This window comes from Elephantulus edwardii, unplaced genomic scaffold, assembly GCF_000299155.1.
Source record: "Elephantulus edwardii isolate Elephantulus edwardi_28Jun2011 unplaced genomic scaffold, EleEdw1.0 scaffold00415, whole genome shotgun sequence".
Lineage (NCBI taxonomy): Eukaryota > Metazoa > Chordata > Mammalia > Macroscelidea > Macroscelididae > Elephantulus > Elephantulus edwardii.
This window is the reverse complement of record NW_006400165.1, coordinates 99,243-108,556: the sequence shown is the minus strand read 5'-3', so window position 1 is coordinate 108,556 and position 9,314 is coordinate 99,243. Positions and strand designations below refer to the sequence as shown.

The window sequence follows — 9,314 nt, the reverse complement described above, 5'->3', positions numbered from 1 at the left end:
CTCACACATTTCATTGTAATATTTTGCTTTGTCATTCCGTGCTGCCCTTTGGAATCTTCTGTTCAGCTCTTTAGTATCTTGAATTCTTCCTGGTGCTTTGGCTTTTCTGCGCTCCAGTGCAATCTTCAGAGTTTCTTCTGACATACATTTTGGGGTTGTTTTTCCCTCTTCTGTCTTTGTAATGACCGTTTGCACTCTTCCTGGATGATACCTTTGACATCCTCCCACAAGTCATTAGGTCTTCGCTCATTAGTGTTCAAGGACTCAAACCTGTTCCTGAGATGGTTCTGAAATTCAGGTGGGATGAACTCAAAGTCATTTTTTGGTTCCCGTGGATTCGGTTTAATTTTCCTCCAATTTAGCTTGAACTTGCTTATGAGTAGCTGATAGTCTGTTCCACAATCCGCTCCTGGCCTTGTTTTCACAGCTGATATTGAGCTTCTCCAGCGTTTTTTTCTGCAGATGTAATTGATCTGATTCCTATGCATACCATCAGGTGAAATTCATGTGTATAATCTATGTTTATGTTTCTTATAAAATGTATTTGCAATGAATAGGTCATTGATTGTGCAAAATTCAATCATTCTATCTCCAGCTTCATTTCTCTCACCAAGTCCATGTTTTCCAACTACTGTTTCTTCTTCTCCAAGACCTCTCCAAAATACTGAGCAAGGGCATCAGTTTAAATACTAAGGTGCACCTGATATAGACCATGGTCTTTTAAATAACTTACTATTATACCTCTGAGAGCTGGACAATGAACAAGGATGAAAGAAGCTGAAATGGTGACTTGAACTGTGGTGTGAATTGTAAAAGAACAAATAGACATGTCTTGGAGAAGATGCAGCCAGAGTGCTCCTTGGAAGCAAGGATGGTGAAGCTTTGTCCCTCACACTTTGGACATGTTGCTAGTCCTTAGAAAGGGATATCATGCTAAGAAAAGTAGAGTTTAAAAAAGTATCAATAAAAGAGAGGAAGATCCCCAGGATGGTAGATTGACACGGTGACTGCAGCAATGTCCTCAAGTGTATCAGAGATGATGAGGATGGCACAGGATTAAGGTGTTGTTCACAGGGTCACTATGAGTCATATTTGACTCAACAGAACCTAACAGCAACAACAACTTAACGCTACCTGAAAGCTGTGAATCACTTCATAGATGTGCATGTGCCATTCTGTGCTGGGGCTATGCTAATCTTTTCTGTCTTCTGCCAATGGGCTGATGAAGCAAACAGCAGATAAGGGGACTCACCCTGCATTTTTATGGTTGTTCTGAAGTCCCAAGATAATGCAAGCCATGGCTTCTTTCTAAACTGCCCTAGTTACATAGCCAAACCATGTCTGAACACATTTTTTACTAGGAAGCTGTCCTTCTACAATTTTCATGCGGAATTCAGACAAGATTTCTAAGTGTCAAAATAATAATAGTGATATTGTAGAATAACACTTTCTGAAAAGTTCTAAGTGTTCTTTAGAGTTTATCCAATTTGTGCTTTTCTTGTACCTGTAAGACAGGCAATGACTACATTATTATCAGAATGTGGAACTAGAGAAAGAAGACAGTTTGTGACTTGCAAAAGGTCACTAGATTAATCAGTTATGGGGACACAAATAGAACTAGCTTTTATCCATGAAGTTTGAGAATATTCTCCTTCCAGATCCACCTTCTCAGTTCTAAGGTGAAGTATCTACTGTGGAGGGGAATCATTGACTTAATCTTTTCTATTCATGCACCATCTCTAGTTTGCACCTCAATGAAGGACTGAGGAAATTTGCCATAGACTCAGTAGCAGAACATTACATTCTTGCCATCTTCAGAAGAGATTTGGAAGTGTTTATCTTTCCCCCATTCTTCCAACTCTGTGTGCAGGTGATGAATCCTGAGGCAAGCCAGAGTATGTTCAATTTCTTCATATGCATGTAAAAGCTGGGCATTGAATAACGAACAACAAAGAATCAATATGTTTGAATTACAGTGCTCGCAAAGATTGACTATTTCATGGACTGTTAAAAGAATTAACATACCTTTTGGTTGTTGTTGTTGTAAGGTGTCATCGAGTCAACTATGACTCGCAGTGACCCAACGAACAACAAATCTGAGTCGTATCCTATACTGTGCCATCCTCATCTGTCACAACTGAATCCGTTGCTGCAGTCACTTTGTCAATTCACCTCTTTTTCACCGACCTTTCACCTTTCCTAGCATGATATCCCCTTCAAGGAATAATCTTTCATAGCAAAACACCCAAAGTATGAGAGATAAAACTGTGTCATCTTTGCCTCCAAAGGAACACTGGCTGCACCTTCTTTTGGAAGGCCATGGGATATTCTACAACATCACAGCTCAAAGGTATCAATTTTTCCACTGTCATCACTGTCCAGCTCTTAGATGCATCGCAAGTGCTTGAAAAGACCATGGTCTGAATAGAGTAAAAAAGTGTAAATAATCACTTCTCTCTTTCTCAGCAACTCTTTTCTCACCCAACTTTTAAGTATCTGGAGGGGGCACCTTCTGTTCTCCCAAAATCTTGCAGGAATCATATAAGGAATTAAAACATTTGAGATACTTAAGACTAGTAGAATTTTGGCTTCATCCAGAGAGAAATATCCATGATCATGAAGATGGCCCAAGACTGGACAATGTACTGACGTTAGGTTGTAATGAGTCATCATTGACACAACAACTAATAACAACAGTGTAGGGGCAGGCACACAGCATCTAGTCACCATGGTTATCAAGCTTGTATTATTTAAGGTCCACTGTAGAAATAAAAGCACGCAAATGTGAACTAGGCATAGAGCGTGCACTGAAGGATTTCAGTTATACGTTCAATAAATGTCCAGTCGGGCAAAAATGACACTCACTAATGTGGAAGGGAGCTTCGCGAAGTGATAACTGACAACAGAGAAGCTAGCTTAAGCAGCAAAAGCAGGAGTAAGAACTAACAGTCTTCTATTGTTTCCAAAAATAATCTGATTACATTGCAACTACTTGCAAATTCATTCTTTTTGATAGCAAAATTCAATATCCAATATCAGGAACAGGTTTGAGGCCTTGAGCACCAACGAACATAGACCAAATGAGCTCTGGGAGGATATCAAGAAAACTGTCCATGAAGAATGAAAAGTATCATTACAAAGGCTGAAAAAGAAGAAAAGACCAAGATGGATGTCAGATGAGACTCTGAATGTAGCATTAGAGTGCTGAGAAACTAAAGGAAGAAACCAAGAAATCAAAAGCTGAAGAGAAAATTTCAAAAGGCAGCCTGGGACAACAAAGCAAGATACTATAATGAAATGTGCAGAGAGCCGGAGTCAGAAAATCAAAAGGGCCGGACTTGCTCAGCATTTCTTAAGCTGAAGGAGTTGAAAAACAAATTTAAGCCACAGGTGGCAATACTTAAGGACAGTTTGGGTAGAAAGTTAAACGATCCAGGAAGTATCAAGAGAAGATGGAAAGAATATACTGAGTCACTGTATCAGAAGGAATTGGCTGACACAGAAGAATTTCATGAAATAACATATAAGCAAGAGCCTATGGTGATGAAGGAGGAAGTTCGAGTTGCTCTGAAGGAATTGGCAAAAAACAAGGCTCCAGGAGTTGATGGCATACTAATTGACATATTTCAACAAACAGATGCTGCCTTGGGTGTGCTCATTAAGTTGCGCCAGGAAATCTGGAGAACAGCCAGCTGGCCGACTGACTGGAAAAGATCGATATTTGTTCCCATTCCAAAGAAAGGTGACCCAACAGAGTGCGGAAATTATCGAACAATATCATTAATATCACATGCAAGCAAAATTCTGCTGAGAATTATCCAAAAACGTTTGAAACAATATGTCAACAGAGAAATGCCAGATGTGCAGCCTGGATTTAGAAGAGGTACTAGGGATATTATAGCTAATGTTAGATGGATCTTGGCTGAAAGCAGAGAATACCAGATGAATGTCTATCTGTGCTTTATTGACTATGCAAAGGCTTTTGACTGTGTGGATCACAACAAGCTGTGGCTGACTCTGAGAAGAATGGGGATCCCAGAACATTTGATTGTGCTAATGCGAAACCTGTACACTTGGACCAAGAGGCAGTCAGTCATCAGAACAGAGCAAGGAGACACTACATGGTTCAAAATCAAGAAGGGGGTTCGTCAGGGATGCATTCTGTCTCCATACCTTTTCAATCTGTATGCAGAACAGATCACCTGAGACGCTGGGCTTATGAGGAGGAATGTGGCATCAGGATTGGTGGAAGAGTCATCAACAACCTGCGTTATGCAGATGACACAGCCCTGCTTGCTGAAACTGAGGAGGACCTGAAGCGCTTGCTGCAGAAGGTCAAGGACTGCAGCCTCCTATAGGGATTCAAGCTCAACATCAAGAAAACAAAGATTCTCACCACTGGGCCAATTGGCAGCATCAGTATGGATGGTGAAGAGATTGAGACAGCTAACAGTTTTAGTTTACTTGGCTCCACTGTTAACACTCTTGGTAACAGCAGCCAGGAAATCAAGAGACGAATTGCACTGGGAAAGTCAGCTGTGAGAGACCTCTCAAGAGTACTGAAGAGCAATGAAGTCAGACTGGAGACTAAGGTACACCTGATCAAGGCTACAGTCTTCGCAATTACATGCTATGCATCAGAGAGTTGGACAGTGAATAGGGATGATAGAAAGAGAATTGATGCCTTTGAGCTGTGGTGCTGGAGAAGAGTGTTGAATATACCATGGACTGCTAGGAGAACAAACAGGTTTGTCCTGGAGAAGGTGAAGCCAGAATGCTTCTTGGAGTCAAGGATTCTGAAGCTTCATCTGGCATACTTTGGGCATGTTGCAAGGAAGGACTGGTCCTTGGAGAGGGACATCATGTTTGGCAGAGTGGAGGGGCGGCACAGGAGAGGAAGACCTTCGATGAGATGGATCGATTCTGTGACTGGAGTAGTGGGAATGAGTGTGTTTGAGATGGCTACGTTGGCACAGGATAGAACGGTGTTTAGGGCTTTTGTACATAGGGTCGCTATGAGTCACAAGCGACTTGATGGCACATAACAATATTTTACTTATAATAATAAGCTGTAAAAAGCACGTCCGGAATCCAACTGCTCCAAACTGGAGACTCTTAGGCAGGACCCAACTGACTCTTAAATATAAAGGCCCGCCTACAGGTCCTGATTGATTTGAACAAGACGCTTCCAGCCCACAGCTGATTATTAACTAAATCCAAATGACCAATCAGCTTACACTTGATTGTTAATGAAATAAAAAATGACTAGTTTACACCTAACTTTCAATTAAATCAAAACAATCTATCCTCCTCTGTATTAAAAAGGCCTTTGTATTTAAAAGTTGGTTATGTTGTTATATATGTGTTTGAGTATGGTGTATTTCAGAAAATATTATATCATTAAAAATTCATAACTTTGTGTCATAGGAGTTGTTTGTTGTTGCAACTACTCTGACCGACATGACAGCATTCCTATCTGTGTACATGCTTTGGTGAGATTGTGGATCTAAGTGTTCCTGAATATATAGGTGTCTTTGCATATGCACACATTTACACACATATCTATGTGTATCTTTGCATGGATATACATGCAATTCCATTTATATGTGTATGTATAACACGTGTTTCAAGTATATCTGCATACAAATATATTAGAAGGCATATTTCTAGGGGAGCTCTGGTGGCCTAGTGGCAAGAAGCTGCACTGCAATCCCAGAGGAACACGGTTCGAATCCACCAGATGCTCTGCCGGAGAAGGAGGCGCAATATCCTCCTGTACCAGTCAGATCTGATTTGACGGTACACGCACACAAAATAAAAATTAAAAAAAAAACAAAAAAAAAAAAAGAAAGTTCTTTTAAAAAAAAAAAAAAAGAAGGCATATTTCTAATTGTAAACATGGCAGAACTGTCAATTAATTTTCTAAAACATGCAACCTTCAATTCATGACTACCCTGCCCAGAACACTTTGCCTGGATGGGGGCATGACTCTGACCTCATTGTGTAAAGGAGGGTCCCATTGTCCACCAGTCTGAGAAGTTTGTTGGGCGTAGTCATGTTGTGGGCCACTGATTTCTTGCCATTGTGGAAGAAGGTGTCAGGAGTCCAGATCTTACTAGCCAGGAGATTGTTGAGTGGCAAGATCTTCATAGGGCCATCAAATTTCAGTCTTTCATCATGCCAGGTCTGTCGGAAGAATACATCAATAGTGTACTCCTAGGGACAGAAAAAGAATGGTGTCTGAGTACAGTTACAGTGAGGGCCCACAGCACCCTTAGAAAATACGAATTATCTTGCAGTTTCAGCCATGACACAGGAAAACAGTTGTCTGTTATTAGTAGTTAATGGTAAGTTAAGCAAGTAGGTTTGATTGGGAAAAAATGTTATTGTCTCCTGAGACAATGTATTTAATCAAGCTTAGCTTAAAAAGGCCATTGTAAAATAAGAAGTTTATATTTAAAAACCCCAAACAGGGCCACTGTTAACACTGCCCTACTTAACATACAAGATTCTCCCTAACAGAAAGACTAGGCTCCCTTCTCTGTGTAGTGAATACATTCCTTACCTTGTCTTTACTGCTGAATATCAAAGGAGGCTATAATAAGCATCAAACCCCATAACGTGTTTTAACACTTTTCATTTGTGCGTCAAAACAGTATGTGTTTAACGGTTCAAATTCTACTGCTTTCAATAAATAATGACGTCTTACAGATAAATAATAAGAAAATATAAACAGAAAAAATGGGTAATGACATAATGAGAAAATCCATGGAATGAATAAAAACTGGTAATAAATATAAAGAATAATTTTATGATTTACCATTAATCTAAACAAAAAATAAGATTAAGAAAATGTATCATGTTTGGTAACAACATAGTAGAATGTTCTGACCTGCCCTCCTTCCACTGTTAGTTATTAAAAGTATCTGAAAAAATATTTATTTTCCCTATTTGTTCCCATTCCCAAGAAAGGTTATCCAACTGAAGGCGGAAACTATCGAACAATATCATTAATATCACATACAAGCAAAATACTGCTGAATAGAAGCATTATTCACCATTGCAAAAATATAGAAACAGCCCAAATGTCCAACCACAACCAAATGGATTGAGAAATTGTGGTACATTCAACAATGGAATACTATGCAGCACTCAGGAGCAACGATTTTGAAAAATACTATGTAAGTTGGGAGAGAATGGAGAGCATTATGCTGAGCAAGCTTAGTCTCATAAGGACAAATACTGCATGAGACAATTATTGTAAAAATAGAAAGATATCCAGTAAAACATATATAGGAACTCAAGGTAGGGAAGGGCTGAGGATGGGTAGAAGTGAAACCACAGGGTTGCACAGTTTGGTGGGTAAAGGGATGGGGGAGGAAATGGGAAGGATCTGGATGAAAAGACAGGATAATGATGGGCAAGGTCCAATGATGATTAATTTTATAAAACAATGAATGAGATTAATTGTATGAAACATAATGTGAACGAAGAATAGTGTAAAACACAACGTATATGAACTTTGTAAGCAAGCCAATAAAAAACCCAAACACAAATACAAACAAAAACTGCTACAATAATGGTCTTTTACAGTACTTGTCCTTATGGGACTGAGTTAGTTCACCTAGCATAACGCTTGGCAAGCCCCCTGTCCCAAGTGAGGGAGCAATTTACAAAATCATTGCTCCTGTGTGCTGTGTAGTATTCCATCGTGTGAATACCATAATTTCTCAATCCATTCTATTAGGGTTGGACAGATGGGCTGTTTCAATGTTCTTCTGATGGTGAATAATGCTGCTATGAACATTGGTGTAGAAATAGAAAAATAACTAGTAAAACATGTATGAGGATTCAAGAGAAGGAGGATAGAAGCAGAGGTAGGAACAAGAGGGTAATCACAGAGTTGCACTATTTGATGGGTGGAAGGAGGGGTGGATAAAGGAAATGGGAAAGATCTGGTGTGGAAAACAATGTATACAAACTTTGTCATTAAACCTGCATAAAATAAATTTTTAAAAAAACCAGTAGGATGATGCATGAAGGAATAGAGAATATAATAAAGAGTGGACATTTTACTTAGCTAAACGTATGTGTATAACATACTGGCTCCCTACAAATGAAAACAGAAATAAAAGTAGAACAAATAACTAAAATAAACTAACATGAGAAAAAGAGCAAAAGTGGTTAAGGTAGTCTTGTATTATTTGAGAAAAAGGTGATGTTATTAACTATCATTAAATTTTATTTATGTTTACTAACAGTTAGAGAAAACAAATAAAATTATAGGAAATGTTACAATCTCACAGAAAGCTTCAGTCTTACAGAAGAGAATTCTCCACAGGTTGAGCCCAGAGAATTCTCTCTGGAGAACAAAGCATGGGAAAGATGGTAGAAACAAACTATAATTGAGGATAAATAAATAATATAGCTATATTTCATATATTGTTGTTGTTGTGTACTGTTGAGTTGGAACCAACCCATAGCTGACCCTCTGGTGGGTTTTCAAAGGTAGTTAATGTGTGCCTTCAGGATTGCAGTGCCAGAGTTCTCGTGTGTGTGTGTGTGTGTGTGTGTGTGTGTGTGTGTGTGTGTGTGTGCGCGCGTGTAGTTGTTGTTATGTGCTGGCGACTCCTAAACCCTGCTCTATTCCTTGCCAATTTCATTGTCTCCGACATGCCTATCTCCATTACCCCAGTGATGGAATCAATCCATCTCATCAAGGGTCTTCCTCTCCTGCACTGTCCCTCCACCCTCCTAAGCGTGACGCCTCTCTCCAAGGACTGATCCTGCCTTGCAACATGTCCAAAGTACGTGAGATGGAGCTTCAAAATCCTGTTTCCAAGGAGCAGTCTGGCTTCACCCTCTCCAGGACAAACTTGTTTGTTCTCCTAGCAGTCCATGGTATATTCAATACTCTCCTCCAGCACCACAGCTCAAAGGCATCAATTCTCCTTCTATCCTCCCTAGTCACTGTCCAGCTTTCTGATGCATAGCAAGTGACTGTAAAGACCATGGCCTGGATCAGGTGCACCTTAGTCTCCAGACTGACATTGTTGCTCCTCAGTGTGTGTGTGTGTGTGTGTGTGTGTGTGTGGCACACTTAAAGATACACAAAGTCACAGAGAGGTTAAATGTAAGATGATGTAAAAGCATGTATGGGCACATTCTAATCAAAATAAAGGTGGTAAAACTACAACCAGGCATGACTGGTTTGAAGACATTTTTCTTTGGGATAAAGAATGGTTACATTGAAAAATAGATCCTATCAAATAGAAAATATAACAACTCTAAATTTGCATATAACAATAACATAT

General features: G+C 39.5%; 1 protein-coding gene across 1 annotated transcript in view; it reads right to left on the bottom strand.

Moving 5' to 3' along the window:
- GABRA3 (gamma-aminobutyric acid (GABA) A receptor, alpha 3) overlaps positions 1–9,314 on the bottom strand; it is a 152,009-nt gene that overhangs the window by 71,962 nt on the left and 70,733 nt on the right. The window contains exon 4 of the mRNA XM_006902449.1: positions 5,996–6,216. Within this exon, the coding sequence (XP_006902511.1) occupies positions 5,996–6,216 (221 nt within the window). The remainder of the gene's footprint in view (positions 1–5,995; positions 6,217–9,314) is intronic.